General features: G+C 39.6%; 2 protein-coding genes across 11 annotated transcripts in view; both read left to right on the top strand.

Annotated features, from left to right (window-relative positions):
* COA5 (cytochrome c oxidase assembly factor 5) overlaps nt 1–915 on the top strand; it is a 75,948-nt gene extending 75,033 nt beyond the window's left edge. Inside the window, exon 5 of the transcript XR_014574330.1 lies at nt 697–915. The gene's annotated coding sequence lies outside the window, so the exon portion shown is untranslated. The remainder of the gene's footprint in view (nt 1–696) is intronic.
* The window catches only part of INPP4A (inositol polyphosphate-4-phosphatase type I A), a 52,700-nt gene continuing 32,254 nt past the window's right edge, over nt 781–21,226 (top strand). For 3 of the 10 annotated variants that reach the window (XM_083806507.1, XM_083806499.1, XM_083806503.1), the window contains exons 1-13: nt 781–915; nt 1,742–1,786; nt 3,316–3,434; nt 3,550–3,666; nt 4,638–4,717; nt 7,230–7,341; nt 8,357–8,447; nt 9,099–9,246; nt 12,496–12,626; nt 12,978–13,082; nt 13,881–13,989; nt 18,034–18,048; nt 20,658–20,841. In XM_083806507.1, the coding sequence (XP_083662633.1) occupies nt 810–915; nt 1,742–1,786; nt 3,316–3,434; nt 3,550–3,666; nt 4,638–4,717; nt 7,230–7,341; nt 8,357–8,447; nt 9,099–9,246; nt 12,496–12,626; nt 12,978–13,082; nt 13,881–13,989; nt 18,034–18,048; nt 20,658–20,841 (1,362 nt within the window). In that variant the 5' untranslated portion in view covers nt 781–809. Of the gene's footprint in view, nt 916–1,741; nt 1,787–3,315; nt 3,435–3,549; nt 3,667–4,637; nt 4,718–7,187; nt 7,342–8,356; nt 8,448–9,098; nt 9,247–12,495; nt 12,627–12,977; nt 13,083–13,880; nt 13,990–18,030; nt 18,049–20,657; nt 20,842–21,226 lie in introns of all 10 variants that reach the window. The other 7 variants (XM_083806500.1, XM_083806508.1, XM_083806501.1 and 4 more) reach the window with 4 other exon arrangements.

The following is a 21,226-nucleotide window of genomic DNA, read 5'->3' as shown; positions in this document are numbered from 1 at the left end:
GCATAATAATTGACTTTATAGACATTGTGAAAGGAAGAAAACCTTTCAAGTACGTTCACAGAGTACTGGGTGAACAAAAAGCACAAACGCTGCTGTATGGCACATCATCAGTCATCCCGTTTTGCTTTTTCTTTACATTGCCATGCCAGAATTTCAACCTCACCCTGACCCGGAAGGTTTTATTTGTAGTTTTCAATATCCCATTCTCATGGTGATAGAGCCTAGAAAGACACAGCTTGCTGACACTAAAAACATTTCCTGCTCTTTTGTTCCACATTCTGCCAACCCCGTGTCCCTTTGTCCTAATCTGTTGTCCTACCTCTGCAGACGGAGGCCCCATCTGACAAATTTACTTGTGCTCCCTAGGGATTATGAAAACCAGGAAGCTTCATTAAGCGTGATTTAATAACTTAGACAAAGGGGAAGAGCAGCTGGTCTGTTAACGAGTCTCTCAACCCCTGTTCTCTGACAGAAGAGCCTTTCTTGCGTGTGGTACAGTCTTCAACAAGTTGCAGTAAAATGCTACAGATGTACTGTTCATGAAAATTGACTTACTGTGCTTTGGATCTGCCTTGAGTGGTTTATTTGAGTGACCTGAGGCAATTTTATGGCAGGAAGTTTGCTGCTGTTAAAAAGAGCAACAGCTGATCGTGGCCTAAAATTCTGGTGTACATTTTTTCTCCCTTTATGGTTTAGCATGGTAATGTTAGAGGAATAGCACTTGGAGACAACCTGCTGCACTCTGCTGCTCCATAAGACAAACATCAGTAAAGCCAAGCAGCAAGAAAAGAAGGGTTCTTCATGAAAAAATGACAGCAAGAGAACACAGTCCCCGCCATGGTGCAAAGTCCCGCACTGTGCAACGGGCCTCCACCATTGATGTCACCTCAGACATGCTAGGCCTTTCTCTCGCAGGTACGTACCTTCTTATCAGCTATTGCTTTATTGCCCCTTTCAGAATCTGCCCTTTACTAACATTACCGTTTTTTAATTCCCATTTCTAGAAGATTTAGATGTGTCTTATTATCTGAAGTGTTCAACAGTCTTAAAATTGTCATTCTTAATGCAGACAAAACACTCAAATTGGAGAGGGAAGAAAAAAGAAATTAAAGTAGATTTTGTGCAGTTATGTTTTTCAGTGAAAAATAGGCAACGGGGAAAAAAACAGTAAAAGAATTTCAAGGTTGTCTAGGAAGAGTCTTGGCAGCCTCCTAGTTTGACATTGCATATAATTTTCAAGAGAGTTCAGGAATCTTAGATTTATCTTCCCCATCTTTTACGGTGAGTAAATTAGCACTGTAATCCCTGGAGTCTTTATTTGATTAGTGAGAGAGACAGGTACTTTCCAACTCTTCCCTGTTCACTGATCACTGAGGAGATATATCTGATTTAATAATTTGGAGCTAATAGTGGCTCAGACACTAAGTGGCTTTAATTCTTTTATTTTCCACTGAGATTTGGCATTTTGTATTCCCATATTCAGTATAATCTTGTGTAGTTTTACATATTTTAGTCATTGTTTTAACATATCTTAGAAAATCAGTTCATCTCAGGTTTTTAAAATAAATTTTAAGTACCAAAGATTAGCTAATGAATATTCTAAATATTCATGGCTCATTGAATTAAGAATGTTAATATTTTCTATCAAATTTAATTTCTTCCCCTGTAACTACAATTTCAAGGACGGGTTCACATGAGAGCAATGCTTCGCTAACCTTGTGCTAATTTTTTTGGTTTACAGGAAATATTCAAGATCCAGATGAGCCGATATTAGAGTTCAGTTTAGGTATGTTTAGTGGTTTTTAGGATTGTTTAGACTTTTGATAATTTTGACTATATGTTCTATTAAGTATATGTGGATTTATTTTTTTTAATTTTGATTTTGAAGTGCCTTTCATATAGTAAGGATTGAATCTTTGCTGTGATTCTTATGGAGATGAGGTACAGCTTTCTTGCTGCCTGTACTGTAGCTTTTGATAGATAGCCAAAGGATTTTGTGATGTTTTTAAAAATCTGCAGTTAAAACATCTGCCCTATAAACTTCTAAATGTTTGCTATGTGAATGTTATTTTTAAATGTACATTTAGTTTATGTGAAGATACTATGAAACTGTCCTCAGTCTTAGTATATCAACAGTTCAAGTCTTCAAGCAAACTGAAGATTTGGTGGAAACACCATTTTCAGACGGAATATTTTGTAAGAGTTACCAACTATCACACATACCTTTTTTCCTGTGGTCTTTGCTATCAAGTGATAATGTGAGATGCTTCAGTGACCTAATTTCTGGGATGTTTCAGTATGGACAAGAAACTTGTGCATTGACTCACCTCACTTGAAAAATAAGTGAGAAACATTTTTTTCATTAAAATTCAGTCCACATTTTCAACTGCAGCATGCTTTTCTTGCTCTAATAGTGTTCAGTTGTTTGGAAGTTTCTGCTCTTACCAGTATGATTGAAATGAAAATTAGATAATTTGCACAGATTAGATAAATTGCACAGATGTGTATAAGAATACTATGAATAATAATGTTAACTAGAATTCCTCGGAACTGAATAAGGATTTTTAAATATTTTCAGATAAATTTAAAAATACACAGAACTGCAAAGCTGTTCAGTGTACATTTAAGCATTTTGCTAGCCCAGGTAAATTCAAAATTAACCTTGCACATCTAGCTAAAGCAGAGCAAGACCATGCTGTAATTACTTGTATCTAGCTAGCTAGAATTTAGCTCTGAATTGCAATGTAGTTGTGTAGAGTCGTTCACTGGAATTTCTGATAGTTGTTTTCTATTCACTGTAGTCCCTTCCCAGCAGTTAAACTCTCTGTATCATTTTAGAAGAGATAAATTATTGTCCTTTTGTAATTACAAGCTAGTTCTCCTCATAGTAGTGCTTCTTGATCAACGTTCAAGGACTCCTTTTGGTTCTCCATGGCAAAATAGGGTTTGTTAAAGGGGTTATTGGAGTGTGACTTCAGGTCAAATACAGCCATGCTCATGAGATTCCCAGTGGAAATTCTCTGCATGTACACTGTTTTAATGAGCTGTGCTGGAGGGATGGATAGGCAGGTGTTGGAAGAGAACAAGCTTAATGTACAGTTGTACAGCTTGGAGCAAGAGTGATCTGATGGCGTATTTACTGTCTGTATGCACAAACGTGAATGATGTCTGCTTTCATGGTGTAGTGGTAGACTGAATCCTAGGCCTTTCATGGTTTTCTTGCTCGCATTATATGCTTTTAAAACAATGTAGAGTCTTACAGAATTATGAGAAAAACTGTGGATCTAAATTTATTTCTCTTTTACATGCCTCAAGCTTGCAGTGAGCTGCTAACTCCATCACTAGACCGAAAGCCAAATAGTTTTGTAGCAGTGAGTGTAACTACACCTCCTCAGGCATTCTGGACGAAGCATGCACAGACAGAAATTATTGAGGTAAGTGTTGAGGTACTGCTGGATTAGATTTAAAATTGAAGTTAACACAAGAAGTATTTCCTCCTAACAAACATCACCTTGTGTTATTCTCTGCCTCTTTCGTTTATGATTACAGGGAACAAGTAATCCTATATTTCTAAGCAGCATTGCCTTTTTCCAAGACTCTCTTATCAATCAAATGACACAAATCAAACTCTCCGTGTATGACGTCAAAGATAGATCTCAGGGAACAGTAAGTATTCGTCATTCTGTTGCCTCCCCAGTCAGTGTGGAGCAAGCAAATGAGAAGCAATGAGATAAAACTAGGAAGTTTTGTGGAAAAAAGCGAAGACATAGCAACATGCCTCCTAGAGAAAAGATGGGTAGGGGAAGGAGGGACAAATGCCACAGGGTGGACTTAACAGAGTGGGGAGTACTGCCAGTTTTCTCAGATAAGGCTGGTCTGTAGCAAGATTGCCCTTAGTTTAACCACAGTCATTTTCTTCTGTAAGATAGCAAGGCAGAGAGAGCAGCAAAAAAGTTTCTGGGGAAGAATGTTTTTCCTTTGCTCTCAGAAATTCCCCTGCCCTGATCCCTTAGTGATTTTGTTCAGGGATAACATTTGCTGCCTTACAGAAAAAAATGTAAGTGCCAGCCCTCCCACGTAACTACCTGAATCAGGGGGCCATTCGAGCCGATTGTGCTCAGGCTGTTGCCCAGCATACTGATTCAGGCCCCGTTTGCCTGCTTTCTCGCAGCTTCCTCAGGGGCAGCCGGGCTGTCCTCCTCTGTAGAGTGCTTCATGGGGGAGGCTGTGGGGAAAGAGGAATACCTCCTGAAAAGGTGTGTTCTTCACAAGGAGCCAAGTCTGGGTCAGGGAGGGACTATGAAGTGCTGACCTACTCAGTCTGAGTCCCATTCAGTCATTGCTTTCAGTGTTCCTGTATCACTGGGCCTTAGCTTCTAAATACTGAGGTGCCTTCTCTTAAATCTTTGAGAAAGAAAAGGACTTACCGTCCTCAGATAGAAAAAATATTTTTAATAAATTACTAAATTTATTAATTTTTAAAGGGTTTTAATTAGTTATATATGGGCATATGTAATTAGGTTTTTCCCCTCAGACTTTGAGGAAGAATAGAAATTGTATTTTGGACTTTGGTGGACACAGGCTTTGTTTGTTGCGAAGGTAAATAATTACAGTTTTGGTAATCATCTTCTTTCCAGATGTATCTGTTGGGTTCTGGGATGTTCACCGTAAAAGAGCTTCTTCAGGAGAAGAATCACAGGTTGCACTTAACACTAAGGTTTGTAGTGTTTTCCTCCATTTAGGAATCATCTATCTTAATTTTTGGAAGCTGGTTAGGATGTAGTGAAAGCTGTCCATGAGATGGGATGAAGACTTTTTTGTTTATTTTATTGTTTTTAAGTTCCAGGCCACTACTAAGGAAAGAAAAAAAAAAATTAAAAAGGGGGAGATTTTATATTACATGGCAATTAAAACTTGTGGAACAAGACCTTTTCAGACATGCTGAATTGTGTTAGACTTTGGTTCTAGTTCTACAAGTCAAAGAGTGTTGTCAAGACCAATTGCATTTTTGTTAATTTTGTCCTATCGTCTCTCTGTATGTGTGTGTGGAGAGTGGCAAAACAGAACATTTTTAGCTATGCTGATAGGTGAAGAGCTTGTGGGAGGGAGATTGGAACCCATCAAAACAGAGGCTTACCTTACCTGTTTGGAACACTTTGGCTTAAATAGGTAATAGAAGAGAAATAATAGATAAAAAGTAGGAAATGAAAAAGAAGAGGGTGTGAGTTTGCTACACATCCTGAAGGTAATAGTTCTAATCAGAAGAGTTAAACCGCACACATGAAATCCAGTGTGGGATGAAGTTAAGTGGAGGCTTGGAGAAGAATGAGGAAAGCAAAGTGAGGTTAAGAAAAGAGAGCCTTGGAGTGTAAGTGTGCATTGTAGTAATGTGTGTTGAAGGCTGGACAGGAATTCTTGTCGGAGAAGGCAAGGGAAAATCACTTGAAGGGGAGAAACATAATCAGAGAGGCTGAAGAAGAATGTGTTTGTAAATCAGCATTATTAGCACTAGAAACGGTGACTGTGACAAACATTCAGAAACTTCATAACACAGCTAACCAAGCCATGGACAAAGCTTTTGACGTGAAGAGGAGAGAGAAGTAAAATTTTGGGCTTTTCTCTCCAATGTTTTGTAAAGAAAAATAAATACATGATTTAACAGGGGGAGCAGATGAGGGAGGTGAGTCAGAAAAGACACCAAAAGTATGACACTGATGATGGGTGGAATAGTATAATTTATCGTAACTGTGAAGATGAGGGTGAAAAAGAAGAGGAATGCGATAGCTGAAATTTCATGGTTGTGTGATAGATGTCATTATTCTATTAGATTTAATCTTTCATGACACAGTTGAAAGTGGGCTTTAATAAATGCCCTTTGTGATATCAAGTGTATTCTGATTAGTAGAGCAAAGTGTGTGAATACATGCATACCTTTTCATTGTCATATTACCTGTCGGATGTGTAAGCTGGATGCTAAGCAATGTTTATAAACATACTGCATGACTTGGATGTTTAGACCTTTTCTTGTAGCCTTCCAGTGTGCTTATTTCTTTTGTCTCTCCAGTGTTGTCTTTTCAAGGGTGGTGGTGGTTGTTGTTGTTGTTGTTGTTATTGTCTTGATTGTCCCAGCATATTTCAAAATGTAAACAACAATCTTAAAATACCACTCAGAACTTATCTTCAAATAATAACATATATCTCTGCCAAGATTACTCTGTGTCGTGGGAGAGACAGAATAAATAGCAGCTGTGGTAGATGAGGGTACTGGGGTTTATTTAAAAACCAGCAAGGTTAGAGCTTTTACCTTATTGGGTTCTGTCTCACACACACACTTCCTCCCTCCTCTGTGATACGCTCATGTGGTCTTGACTTCCATCCCCAGCAGGGAGATTGCTGCTGGTCTGGGAAGGTTGGGCAGAAAGTTGTGTCAGTTCATGCTGTGCGGCTGCTCAGCTGTTAGTGGCTAGGGATCCTGGCTGTCCTTGGTATTTGTGTCCTTGCACCTCCCTGATCTGTAGGATAATCCCTCACCTCCATCCTCACCTTTCCTCCATTGAGGATCTTCACCTTCTTCTTCCCTAGACCACTTCCTTTTGGGATCCGTCTCTCTAGCATCAGCTCTTCTTTCTGGAATGTCAGGCCCCTGATTTTCCCAATCTAAACAACCTAACTGCAGAAGCACAAAATGTGATCAGACTCCTAATGGGTGGCTTTGACTCAAGTCTCTCTTAACTGGAGGGTTTTCAGTGTGCTACTTCTATCTAGTCCGTGCATTATCAGAATTTACAACCAGCCTGTACCAGTTGCTGCATGCAAGTAGCAGGCTCCTGATTGAGAGTTAAAAGATTAGATTTTGGATGTACAGGCACACATGTGCAGGTATGCATCCAATTATCTGCTCTCTGTTAATGTTCACAATTTCAGATCTTTATTTTTTTTGACTACAACAAGCTAATTGTAAAATTTGAACCCTTTCTGGTTTTACAAAAGTATTGAAACACACTCATGGTTTTAGGTTGCCTTCAATTAGGAGGTCTGACAGTATCCCTAAGGAACGAGAACATTTTCCTATTGGAATAGCTTATTGTAAGAATATGTAAAATTAAATTGAAAAGCTTCCTATTTAAAATGTTCATCAAGTCTGAAGATTAATAGCCTTTTATAAGTGTTCCCTTGTTGATAAACAGGTCCACCTCCAAAAAAATTTCAACGCAGAGTGTTTGTTGCAGGTCTGCTGAAAGTGACCGCGTAGGTAACATTACAGTTATTGGATGGCAAATGGAAGAAAAAACTGACCAAAGGCCTCCAGTGACAAGGTCACCTGATACAATTAATGGAAGGGTGAGTATAACCATTATATCAGCTTCAGAAAGATGAAGATTTATTGCTAGCGTTGAAATAAACTGTGTTGAGACCTGCTGTCAACTTGCCTTGTAATTTATTGGTGCTTTCCAATTTCAAAATACTATGAAGAGCAGCCTAATGCTGTGGAGCACTTTCGTATTTGGCAGAGATCTTATTGCTCATGTTTGGAGTTTAAAATCTAGAGGAAAAAAATAGCTTACAGTAACTAAGCTTTAGCTTCAAGTGCCTTTCATCAGAATAGGCTTGTGGTAGTGTATGTTAGTACACCTGCTACACTGAGGCATCCACAAGCAGTTTCACTAAGCTGGGGTATTGCACACTGTGAATTGGACAGTGGTATCAAGCAAAGCTGTATGGGGTGGTCAGGGAACATTAGGCAGAATTTCCAGAATTTTCCCAAGCACCTTTTAAAAACGTATCTTAAAAGTAGCATAAAAGATTTTAATAAAACTGAACAGGTTACTTGAATACTGCTTTTTTTTTTTGTGATCAAAAAAAGTTTTATTAGAACAGGTATAGTGATTTCTCAACCCAGACATATGCTTAATTCTGTAAACCTTGTGTGCTGAATGTACTGGTGATAATTGCAGCCATATCTGTGTATCACAGTTGCAATGTGTATCAGTATCACTTTATATCAGAAAAAACCTACAGCTGGCGTATGTTTGAGTAGCTCTGAGGACTCTGGAGCTGTGCTAACATTAAGTAGTTCACGGACTAGATGAAATTTTTTACAGCATTTGAAACTGCAGTAGCATTGAACAAGAATGTTTAAATTGTTGCATTTAAGTGGATTTATTATTTCAACCTGCGATAGTTTTTTTTTTTTTTTTTTTTTTTTTTTGCAGTGAACATATCTGGAATATCTTATTTTTAAACCTGCCTTGTGTCGAATATTTCCTTTAAGTCTGTCTAATAGGGTCATCACTTCATGTTGCCTTGACACTGAGGCTTTTTTCTTTATTGTTTGTTTTTGTTTGTTTTTGTTTAGACCGTGTTACCAGTTGACGAAAGTTTAACAGAATCTTTAGGAATCAGATCCAAATATGCTTCATTACGGAAAGATGCACTACTGAAATCTGGTAAGCTGCTGTGGACTGTAACAAGTAGGCTTTCAGCATCAGTAAAAGCTAAGCTCTTGCTCTTTGCTTTGGCCCCAGGGCATTTAAGCAGATGTTTCATTTGAATAGGAACAGGCTGCTGACTGAGCAGCCTATTTGAGGGTCATACAAGAATAAATTATTTTATCATTTGCGCTATCGTTTTGTATCGTAAAAGCAGCAGAAGCAAACTTTTTAAATTGTTGATTGTGCTATAAAAGTTTCCATAAAATTTGCTAGTCCACTCCTAAGCATTTTTTTGGGGTGGGGTGAAGCAGAGCAGTTGTTTAAATTTTTTATCTTGAAGAAAGATTAGCTTTCCAGCAACTGCTTACATGAGAGGAAAGTGCAGGAAGTGAGGAAAATAAAAGTTCACAAGTTGAATCTGTGTTTTATTTCCTTACCAGTGTTTTAAATCATTTCAAGACTTTTCATGTGAATGCTGGAAGAATGATCATTGCAGAATGTGCCTGTTTGGAGAAGCTAGATGGCTACCTAGTTAAATTGGATTTTTATAGCAGTGTGTTACAGCATGTTAGTGAATCAAAGCCTCTCTAAAAAAAATAGTAGGAGAGACTTCGTATGCTTTTAACTCAAACCCTCTGATTAAATAACATGTTTTTATTACTTCAGTGTTTGGTGGCGCCATTTGTCGGATGTATCGCTTCCCCACCACCGATGGAAACCACTTGAGAATCTTGGAGCAAATGGCTGAGAGCGTGCTGTCGCTGCACATACCCAGGCAGTTCGTGAAGCTTCTTCTAGAAGAGGATGCAGCAAGGTGAGTATGGACTGGTTTCACATGTGGTAATAAAGCAGTGATGTGGCTGTTACTGACTTACCAAGGAATTTATCTGTGCTTCAGCAGCACTGAAGGAGAAATAGTACAAGCAGCAACTTGCTGACTGTGCTGTTACAGTGAACAAGATTTTGTGTCAAAGTACAGACTTTGGGCTTGAGTATATGATAACATGAACATACAGAGGTGTTAATGGAAGAAAATTCTTGGCAGACTGAACAATTAAGATCATACTGCAAGTATCTGCACTTAGGTGTTATCTGTTCTTCTTTCTGAAGCAGTTATCTCTCTTCCAGGCAGCTTACCCATTTATGTGTATTACTTCCCTACATTTGTAGGCTGTGCTTTGCAAACAGAGGGTCATACAGAATGGTGTATGTCTTCTTTAGAAAAGACAGGATTTCCATTGGGATGGTAAAAGAATTTTAGCCTTATTTCTGAGTTTTCGGTGTGTGTTTTTGGCTGCGTTTGAATCCCTCTCCTAGAGGCCTAATTAAGCCCAACCTTACCTAAAAATAAAGCTATTCAGTGCTCTCAGTGTCCTATATTAAAACATTTCAACCCTCTTGGGATGTTCTGAAAGAAAATCAAGTGTTAATCCATATGAGGAGGCAGAAGCAGTCTACAGCGTTTGCAAGTATTTTTCATGTTTTGCAAAAATGATAACTTCAAAAGAACATTGCAGTGATTTTTTGGTAATGTATAGAAAAACTGCACAACACAACTGAGTTTCTGAGGTTCACACTGATTTTACTTGCTATTGCCTTTTGTTGTTTAGAGGGCTGCACTTACTTAAGAGTAGTCAGGTTAAGTCAAGTTAAGGCTTTTAAGTTCTTAGACTTTAGAGAAAGAATGATGTATCTTGCATAGCACTGCTGCTACATCCTTGGTGGTGGAAGGGGCTTGGGATGTGCCATTACACATTTAGATATGAGTTATTCATTGTTTATTTTATACTTCGGTTCTCTACAGCTTTCCTCGCAGTGCATTTAAAAGCACATATTCTGTGCAAGGTTCAGTCAAGATCATGTAAACAGTTGGCATGCTTACCCGTCAGGTACCATTTGTGATAGATGTGTATTAAGGACTTGAAGATAAGGAGAAGAGAATTCAGGGAGAATGGGGAAAAAAAAGATGTGGCTTCCTTTAAGACTGTGGGCAGTGAAGTTCCTAGAAGTCTTAGCCATAAAATATGATCGCTCAGAGGCTCTCGCTAAAGTCATATAGAGATCAATGGATGCATACTGCATACAGTTCTGGGTTAGTAACAGCCCAGGTGATTGCTAGTATAATTCTTTATGCTCTAAATTGCATGGCTGAAAGGTAAACACCATTTCTGTGTAATTAGTGAGAAAGACTTCCTTCTCTCCTTTCAGCCAAGGGGACCCTCAGTGACATGAAGAATTCTTTTCTGTCAGTGCTTTTATATTTCCAATGAATAATTGTTTTTCTTTAAGGTGTGTTACTGCTGTGTCCATGTTGAATTAGTGCCCTGTTTTGTTCTAGTGTGGGAAATAGCACAGTCACAGTTTGTATTCAGTAGGATATCTCAGATTTGGCCAAGTGCTCTTTTCTTCAGTTTCTGTGCTGTAGCCCAGAAAAGTGGTGAGCAGCTACATGGGCACAGCTGCTTCTGTCTTAACGTTATGGTGACTTCTAAAATACCCTTGGATAGTCACAGCTGCTGTCACTTACATAAAGCCATTCTGGTCCAGAGCTCTTTGAAAGGAAACATATAACGAGGGAGATATTTTGACTACATAATTACTTATGATATGCACATCCCCTGCTGTCTTAGCCTCATAGGGTAAACAAAGAAGCTTGTTTTAAGCTGTGAATTTACTTCAGGAAGACCTGGGCTCAAATGCATGTTTGTTTGTTTTGTTTGTTTGTTTGTGTTTTGAGTAGGGAACTGGACAAGGTGGTTACAATAGTATATCATGTAGAAACAGTTTATAGGATGAAACTAGAAGCATCTTTTTCCAAGACACTGATACATATAGTTTACAGTGTTGCCTGTTGGCAAATCAATATGAAGGGTTTTTTTGAAACATGCCTCCTTCTAATAGTATCTTAAATAATATAGGTAGAAATTATTCTGTCACATGCTGCCTCAAATTTTGTATAGACAATTGATTAACGCTATGGATTAGGGATATTGAGAAAACTGCAAAAAAACTTCTACATCATTTTGACAGATGATCTACCTTTTCTATGGTAATGTTCTGTTGAATTCTGTCTAATGTTGACTTGTTTACTTTTTCCCGTTTCTTTATTACAAATAATGTATTAGTTCAACAAGGCAATAGTCACAAGCATGACATGAGATACACTGAATATTTTTTCAGCAGCGCTGTTGGGGAACACTATGTAACATAGGATAGCCATGCGTGACTGAAAATTTGGCAGTCAGGGTACAGTGGAAACAGATCTGGGGGGATTTGTTCATCCTGTATTCCACCCAAAGTGAAACTTGAGTGCCTAAATTCTGGAATCCTAGGTGAAGGCTTTGTTGGGTTACCTCCTGTCTTTCCAAACCCTTATTAATGCTTATAGAATCATAGCATCATTAGGGTTGGAAAAGACCTCCAAGATCATCTGGTCCTACCACCAATGTCACCCACTAAACCATGTCCCTAAGCACCACATCCAGCCTTTCCTTAAACGCCCCCAGGGACGGTGACTCCACCACCTCCCTTACTTCATAAGACTTCCCTGCCTGGCCTTGAAAACTGTCATGTAGATATATCTGGCCAGCACAGATATTCCTTGTACCTAATGTCAGGTGCTTATCTCCCAGCTACAGTCTGTCGTAGCTCTGATTTAATTTAGAGCCATAAATGTTCTGTGGAGTGTCCTAAAAAGGTCATCATTGTCCCAAGTCACCTGACATGATGGCAGTGCTCATCATTTGCAAATCATCGTATAATCTGAGGGCTCCTGCAGAAGGTGGGAAGCTTTGCTTTTGACTAACATCCTGGGTTCCTGGGGAAACACGGTGTATTCAACCTGCAAAGAACCTCTGTTCCTTGGGACAGAGCTCAACAGAAGTGCTTTGAGACATATGGTGGGGAGCATTCCCAGTCTGGTGACTGGGTTAAATAGGAGTGAGTTCACAATGCATCAGCTGAGGAAAATGCTGCATTGCTACAATGTGAAACTTATTCTCCGTCAAGTAGACAATGGAGCTAAACACCTCTCTCTTTTTTTTTTTTTTTTTTTTTCCCCTAGGGTTTGTGAACTAGAAGAACTGGGAGAATTGTCTCCTTGTTGGGAAAGCCTTCGTCGACAGATAGTAACTCAGTACCAAACGATTATTTTAACTTATCAGGAAAATTTAACTGACCTGCATCAGTATAAAGGTCAGCAAGATTTCTTTTTCATAATAAAGTGATACTAAAGTGATACTTGTCAAACATGACTGTTAGTGCTTATCTTAAACTGGGAACCTGGAATGTTTTAGTTTGAGCAAAAAATACTATTTAGATTAGTTTTCTTTATTATTTGTGAGGGAATATTTGCTACTCTATTCATTCCCTATCTTTACTCTTAGAGTATGGAATTATAAACACTAACAGAAAGACACATCTTTTTATATTTATTTTCCTCTGCTTTATTTTCAGCATGTAGCCAATGATGAATGAAGCCCCTTGAGTATTTTAACATAGGCAGATGCAGTATTTTTATGCTTACTTTTCTCCTGCATTTCTCAGGTCCTTCATTTAAAGCCAGTAGCTTGAAAGCTGATAAAAAATTGGAATTTGTTCCCACGAATTTACATATACAGAGAATGAGAGTCCAGGATGATGGAGGATCAGGTATTTGTTTCTTTATGTCTTTCTTCACACTGTTCTGTTTCTTTTGTCTTTTTTCATAGTCAGGTTTCCACAAACTACTGCTCTGTAGTATTAACACTACATGGCGTTTGTATAACACTTTCTATCCTTGGATTCCAAAACTCTTTGCAAAAGAATATGTGTAGATATAATTATACCTGTTCTATAGGTGGCAAAACTAAAGTTTGGAGTTAACTTTGCCCTAGGTGACACAGGCCAGCCTTTGTGCTAGGGAATATATTGGATTAAGCTGCTGTGTCACTTCTACTTGTTTTGGTTTGTGTCAGAATAGCAAAGATTCTGATCATTAATTACTGTTAAGTTTGTATGCTTTTTCTCTCGAGTCACCGTGTAGGGTTATGCAAAATTACACCAGTTTGTTCACGTCAGGCTTGTTTCTTCATAAATAATCTAAGTTATGTCTTCTTTTAACACTGATTCCCAGATTCCTACTAACCATGGGCACACACTTGTCCCGTGTGTCCATGTGAGCAATTCCAGTAATGGCAGGTTGGGTATAAAGGCCAATTCTCAAGGCTTTCTTTTCACTGTCAGACTTGCAGATTAAGAAATGGAGGACTTGCATTCAAGTAGAGTTCTTTCACCTCAAAAGTACTTGATGGATTTCCAGGGCCTCTAAAACAATATGGGTTTTACATGTCCTTCAAAACATTGGCACAATGCTTTACAAAATTATTTACAGAATAGTTTTTGAATTTCCACAACTGTTTATGTAAAGATGATGAGCTTTCATCTGTAAGTCCTTTTTGTCCATCTTAGATCAGAACTACGACATAGTCACCATAGGAGCACCAGCAGCTCACTGTCAAGGCTTTAAATCAGGTGGCCTGCGGAAAAAGCTTCATAAATTTGAAGAGGCAAAGAAACAGTAAGTAGAAATGTTGTTGTGTCAGCTGATATCTTGCCCTTTCCTAGCAGCCCATGTTCAGTGATTTAAAAAAACATTCCATTCTATGTTTTCGTTGCACCTCATTCAATAGTTCTACTATACAGTGTGAAGATTGTTCTGTATTTTCTTCCAAAGGAGGTGAGGAAAAACAGTTTCCCCTTTATATTACCGTATTCGTTTGTTTAATGATAGGTCCTTACTAATAGTTCTTTTAGTGAAATCTTTAATTTTCCTGAATACTTGTTGATTCATTTATTTAGCTACTTTAAGTGTTGGGTTTGAGTTTACCAAATTGTGGTGTAGAAAATTTTCCTTTAGAAGCTCTTCAGCTGCACTACATCGTGCTTTCAACCCACAGCTGTGCCTGATGGGCAAATGCCTCATTGACAATTTGTGTTTATTGCTTTTCTCTTGAGGCTTTTCTATATTCCCTCAATGTTTATGTACAGTTTAGGCTTCTGAATCTGGCCTCACTCCGCTCTACAGGCAGGATACTTGACCTCCATGGTCCTGTCTTCAGGGACTGTCTAGTGATCTCTCTGGCAGTACAACTACATGTACTACAGGAAGAGTCAGAAAATGGGAAGATCACATATACTAAAGGGAGAGTCAGCAGTGTGCCCTTGACGCAGAGAAGGCTAATGGTATCCTGGGCTGCATTAGGAGTGTTGCCAGCAGATCAAGGGAGCATGCCTGAAGAAATGCATCCAATTCTGGGCTCTTCAGAACAAGAAAGGCATGAACATACTGGAGAGAGTCCAACAAAGGGCCACAAAGATGATGAACGAACCAGAGCATCTCTCCTATTAGAAGAGGCTGAGAGATCAGATCTATGACTGTTCAGCCTAGAGAAGAAAAAGCTCAGGGGGATTTCATCAATGTCTATAAGTACCTAAGGGGAGGGTGCAAAGAAGACAGAGCCAGGCTCTTTTCAGTGGTGCCCAGTGCCAAGACAAGAGGCAGTAGGTGCAAACTGGAACGCAGGAGGCTCCCTCTGAAGCCCAGGAAGCACTTTACCATGCAGGTGAAGGAGCACTGGTACAAGTTGCCCTCAGAGGTTTTGGAGTCTCCCTCCCAGGAGATCAAAAGCCGCCTGGAGATGGTCCTGGGCAGCCTGCTCTGGGTAGCCCTGCCTGAGCAGGGGTTGGACCAGGTGGCCTCCAGAGATCCCCTCCAATCTCAACCATTCTGCATTTCTGAGAGACACTGCATGGCATCCACGCCAATTACTAAGGAAAAGATAATATCATTTGGGTCTGCATTAGTTTTGCTGCAGTATGGAGAATTGGAGGAACAGCGAGAGCAGCATTATACAGAGTCATTGTAGCCTGGGAAAGGAGAGTTTTATAATGCCCTTCCAAAGAAAGGATTTATACTCTTCGGAGCTGATCTGCCAAGTGCAGCATCAGTTTTGGCAGCTGATAATGAGTAGCAACATCCTGTGGACATCAGTCAGATATGTACTGGAAAGAAAAATGCAAAAATATGCCTGGTGCAATTATTCCCAACTTAAAGAGTGTGCTAGGATGGGACTAGGGAAAACTGTAAACCAGGAAACACTGTTAGGCTAGGCTTACTTTTCCCATTCTTTTGACACCACTGTTGCTTTCTGAAATACTTTATTTCTATTAGGTTAGGTACTTAAGTGGGCCTTACTCCTGCAATATCTAAATTCCCATGTCTTTCTTTTTCTTTTTTTCTTTTTTTCTTCTCACTCAATAACTGAGCTCATCAGAGAGCTTAATTTCTACCCAGTGCTTTTCCTGTAAGCGTTACTGAACTGTTCTTTCTGGGTCCGTTAAAACTGCAGGTTCCATATTTGAAGAATAACATTTCTGGGGTAGTATGCTCAGCAGAAGATTACACAGGTTGTGGGCCCTTCTTCGGCTACCCCGTAGAATCAGTTTGGGGGGAATTTTGTTTCTCCAGCATTCCCTTAGAAGACAGGTAACAGTAGTGTAGCAATTTATTCCTAGTCATCTAAAAGCAAGGAGGCACGTATAGTGTATCTATCCAGAGAATCAGAGTAGATTTTTGATGCAGCAGAACAGAGAATCAGGCATTCCATTTCAGCCAGTTTATTCCATTTAAGTAGGCATTTCTGTCTTGGAGCAGTTGCTACACTCATTATTTGGGAATGTAGAAAGCACACAAAAAAATGAAGTGCTCTGATGTTTGAGGCTAACAGAATACACTGTGAAAGACCTTGTACTGTATAATTGAACCCTCCTGTCATGAGCTTAAAGTGTAAAACCATCTCTATGGGCTACAAAAAAAAAAAAAGAAAATATGAACAAGTGCAAAACAAATTCAGTTAATACAAAAGAGTCTCTTCCATGTGAGTAGGTGTTTAAAAAAAAACAGTGACACTCCCAACAACAACAGTCTGCAGAAATCTGCAGGTAAAGACAATGTTTCAGTCAATTTCAGTCAGGAGTGGTAGAATTCACGTCCTTCATCTTTAGATATCCTCAGTGCAGATGTAAACATCTGAGCTAGTTATCTTGGGTTGCCTCCAGAGTCAGCGGGGGACATGGTAGATACCTGCATGTGGTGGGTCAGCCAAACTCCCAGCCAGCTGCTTGCCACCCCCTTCTCTCTCCAGAAGGACAGAGGGAAAAATTAGGAAATAAACAGGAATGGAAAAGCTTGTGGTTGAGATAAAGACAGGGAGATCACTTACCAAGTACTATTGCAGGCAAAACAGACTTTTATTTGGGGAAAATTAGCTTACTGTCAATTAAAACAGATTCAGATAGTGAGTAGCTGAAAGACAAACAGTAAAGCAGCACCTTTTCTCCCCTGTCTCCCAAGGTCAATCTCACTCCTTTGCTGCAGTCTCCTCTCCCCCTGCCCCGAGTGGCTCAGGGCAGGCGGAGGTGGGAAAGGGGTTATATTCAGTACATTGCAGTTTCCCTCTGCCACTCCTTCCCCCTCATACTTCTCTGCTTCAGAGGGTCCTCTGTGGGCAGCAGCCCTCCAGGAATACCCATCTGCTCCAGCATGTGTCCTCCGCTGGCTGCTGGAGATGTCTGCTCAGGCGCCTGGAGAACCCCCTGCTCTGACCTTAGTGCTTCCTCAGCTGCTACTCACCAATTTTGCTCCCTCCTCCTCTCTCCGCCAGATGTTTTTTTCACCTTTTCTTACACACATTTTCCCAGAGATGTCACCAGCATGGCTGCGGGGCTTAGCTGTGCCCTGCGGTGGGGCCATTGGAGCATGGGGTGGCCCCTGACCCCTTCTCACAGAGGCCACCCATGCCATGCCCCACTGCCAACAGCGTGCCAGGTAAATCCGATGCACTTCAGTGCATAAGTCCTGCTTCTTACCATGGACTGCACAAAGAGACCAAGACTAGCTAAGGTTATAGGGTATAGGTACATCTAGGTTATAGGTGTCTGAAGCTAGGGGAGTTGTAGCTAGTCCTTTAGCTCTGTATACATCAGTATTGATTTTAAGGCGTATATTTCCAAGAAGTTAGGGTTTGGTATTGCAGAGGGCCCTACTAGCCTAAAACACATCGGGAGTGAGATTCTAATTTGGATTACTGATTAAAAAATGCATTGTGTTATGAATGCCATGTCTTGATAGCTAACTCAAGATATGCCAGTAAGCTATTCTTTGTACCACTCTGGAGATACGAATTTCATCTTGGCTGTTAATATAAAATACAATTTTAGGATCTCCCTGGTAAGATGGCTCTTTTATTATTTCTATGCTATCATAAAAACACTATAGTAGAACTGAGTTCCATCTCCTCAATTTCATCGTTATATAGATATTGTTCAGTTCTTTCTCCTTTCACTGGCAAAATTGTGTGTACTGCATCCCCAACATTTCCCAAAACAACACACAGTCCCCTGGCAATCTGTGTTTTTTTGCTTAAAAGTTTAATCATATGTACCTGCCTTGTTGAAAAGATGACACAAATATGTTATTTCCCCAAGCATTTGTTTTGTTTTCTGCTTTTGGTATTTGCTAACAATCTGCTAATTTTATTTTGGTTTTTGTTTTTTTTAGCAGTTATGAGGAGTGTTGGTGAGTTTTCTGTTTCTGAGAGTTCTGTAGAGAGAGCTTATGTTCTTTGGGTTGTTTTATTTTCCTTTTCTTTCTTTTCTTTGGCAGAGATCTGGTGTGTTTTAATGTGTGCAGGGCTTTTTAATGTCATGCATCATGGCATCCCTAATTGTGCTCTAAATAATCATAGCTGCTTTGTAGAACACAATGTGTGAATGAATTTCATTTCATCTGCAATGTTTGCTTATAATGAACAGCTTCCTGGCTCTCTCTGAGTATAAGAAGTTAGAAAGCTGAAGAACAGAGCACGAGGATGTTGTACTTTTTCCTCTGTTATTTCCAGAGAGAAACCTTCTGCCAGTGATGAAAGATAATTAAGACAATGCTACAGATTTTTGAACCTTTGTAGCAATAGATTGGGCATAGGTTATATTTTTGTGATCCATGTCTGCATTTAAACATTTCCACTTAACTCTTGTTTATTTTTCTTCATGTTGTGGTGCTCAGTGCTATGAAAATGAAACATTACTTGATGGTTCAACAGTGCAGAAGTTCTCTCTAAATTGCTTGTATTAAAGGTTGAACCCCTAATTCACTGAGCATTTAATCCAGTGTTCCAGCTTCCTGATATTATGCAATGAGAGCTGTTCATTTGAAAAAGCAATTGCAGGTTGGAAGGTGAATTTATGTGAACTTTATGCCATAAAATTTTCCCCCAGTCATCCCGGCAAATGTTTGTGATTGAAGATGTAATAATTCTAAATCAGATCTCAATACGCTGCATGGCCTTTCCTGCCAAATACATCTTTGTGCATGTTGTCCACGTTGTTGTGGAAAGAAATTGCTCAGAGGAATTGTCACTAAGATCACTTGTCAATACAGAGCACAAATCACGTTCAAAGAAAGACCTAAAAGCTAAGATTAATTTGCTATATAGCATAGCAGTACTGGGCAGTGGTTGTTCTCTGCTCCACTCAGGTGGGTAACCAGAGGGACACAAACAAGGAAACTCTTTCAAGAATCATTTCTGCATTATGTCCTATCCTTGGAAAATGAATCCCCCATCTTTTCCTGTAACAGAGCTCAAACAAGATAAGGGATTAAGTTCCCCCTTGCCTTAATACCTAGTAAGGGGCAAGAACTGGTATTTGTGGCAATGATTTTAAAGCATGCTTCATGCAACTCTCCTGTATTACCTCACAGAGACACTGCAGAAATGAATGGTATCACTCTAGGAATAGCAGAGGAATTCACATTTCCCAGAGGTAGCGGTCTGAGGCAACTGTGCCTGGAAAAGAAGCTCCTCTCTGTGTAGTCCCTCGGCATTGCTGTGTCCTTCAAGCAGTGCTGAGATCGATGCGCACAGCAGGTTCGTCTGTGCTGTGACCACACTGAAACCATTTGTGAGTGGAAAAAAAAAGAGTGTAATTAAGATAATAGAGAATGGATGCTCGTGCTTGATGCCACGTCATGAACGGGCATCACACTTGTCACAGCTGGAGCTGAAGTAAAGGCTTGATCTTCGTGTAGATTTCCCTCCAGGGAAAAAGAGTCTTCTGTCTGGCAAAAGGAAAGGTGGTGGGTGGATTGGTTCCAAATAGCTGTGCCCTTTTAATTAACTTCAGTTTAAATTAATTTCCTAAGCTAGAAGGCAGCTTTTGTGATTTTTTTTTTCTTTTTCCATCAGGTAGGATTAACTCATCCTTTAGATGAGTTAACTACTATCTCCCCATCAGTTAGAGAGAGAGAGTCAACATCTGTCTTAGGTTAGGAAAGCAACTTCTGTAGGTGTCTAAACAACATGTGAACATTCATCCTCTCCACTACCAGGTAAATGGTCTTAGTGGACCTGCAGTGTACCAATATAAAGATACGTTTTACCTCAATAGTTTTATATAATTTAGTAGTATAATATTTTTATAATTTGCTTTCCTAGATGGAAAAAGCTAGTTTTTTACAGCTGAGCTTGTACTAGAGTTTTACCAGGTCCCTAGTTTAGTAGAGTGAGGGTGTGCTAACAGAGGCTAAACAAAGGATGGAGGCCTCGGACTAGCCTAGAGATACAATTTGTGTTTGATATATCATAAGATTGATTTTCCTGCTGTAACTCCAGTCAGGCCTGCAATAGAGGGAAGGATATGCTAGCAGAAGGAATTTTTGTTAATACTACACTGTCTCCGTTACAGACCTGGGTGCCATTTCTGTATTGGAAATAGTGCAGATTTTCTTTTCACAGCACTGATAGCTGTGTGGTAATACTGTTTTGCAAACCAGGCCTCAGTGAAGTGTCTGTGTTGTAAGGAGAGGGAGAATGGGGCAAGCTGTCATTGCAAACGCTGGTTCTGTCGCTGACAGTAAAATCTATCTCATCAGCAAAATTGTCCCTCTGGTATACACGCTCTGCCCACAGTCACTTGGCATAAGGGATGAGTAAATCTGCATCTGCCTTTCAGTAAAGGCAGAGAAAGCTCTAGGATCATGTTCCTGCTGTGCAATTGCCCACTGGCCTTTCACTGTTGATTGCTAGCTCAGGTAAAATTTTGTTGTCTGCCATTAATTCCCCAGCATGCTGCCGTAATGTGTGTACCTCTAGAGCATTTTTCCGCCTTAAATCCATCTTTCTTTTTCAGCACTTCAACAGGTTCCCAGTCTATAATATACATCCCCCAGGACATTGTTAGAGCAAAGGAAATTATTGCACAAATCAACACCCTGAAAACTCAAGTCAGCTACTATGCAGAAAGGCTTTCAAGAGCTGCCAAGGACAGATCAGCTAATGGCCTTGAAAGAACACTTGCCATCCTGGCAGATAAGGTAGGACAATAATATATCTTCACACTGAAGCACACCTTTTTTTAACCCTTCTTTAGTAAATTTTCTTGAAACATTTATTTTACCTTTTCAGTAGTGTATTGTAATATGCATAGTCCTAAATAAAAAACGAAATCAGACTAGCTTTTAGAATTTGTTGCATTTTATTTGGGTTCTCTCCTACTCTTCACACTCCTTTGCCTTCACCTCCTCTTGAGAGTGCAATGAAGAGCAATGTCCTCTGTTTGCCTCTCTTCAGTTGTCCTATTCCAGAAATGAGCATTTGTTTGTTTTCTTTTATACACTTTTCTCCATAACCACCTTTTTTTAAATTCCCAAGTCACCTGTCAAGCAGCAGCAACAGGACAAAACTTAAGTATATCAAGCT

This window comes from Anser anser (assembly GCF_964211835.1).
Source record: "Anser anser genome assembly, chromosome: 1".
NCBI classification, from domain to species: domain Eukaryota; kingdom Metazoa; phylum Chordata; class Aves; order Anseriformes; family Anatidae; genus Anser; species Anser anser.
This window is presented reverse-complemented; position numbering and strand designations above follow the sequence as displayed.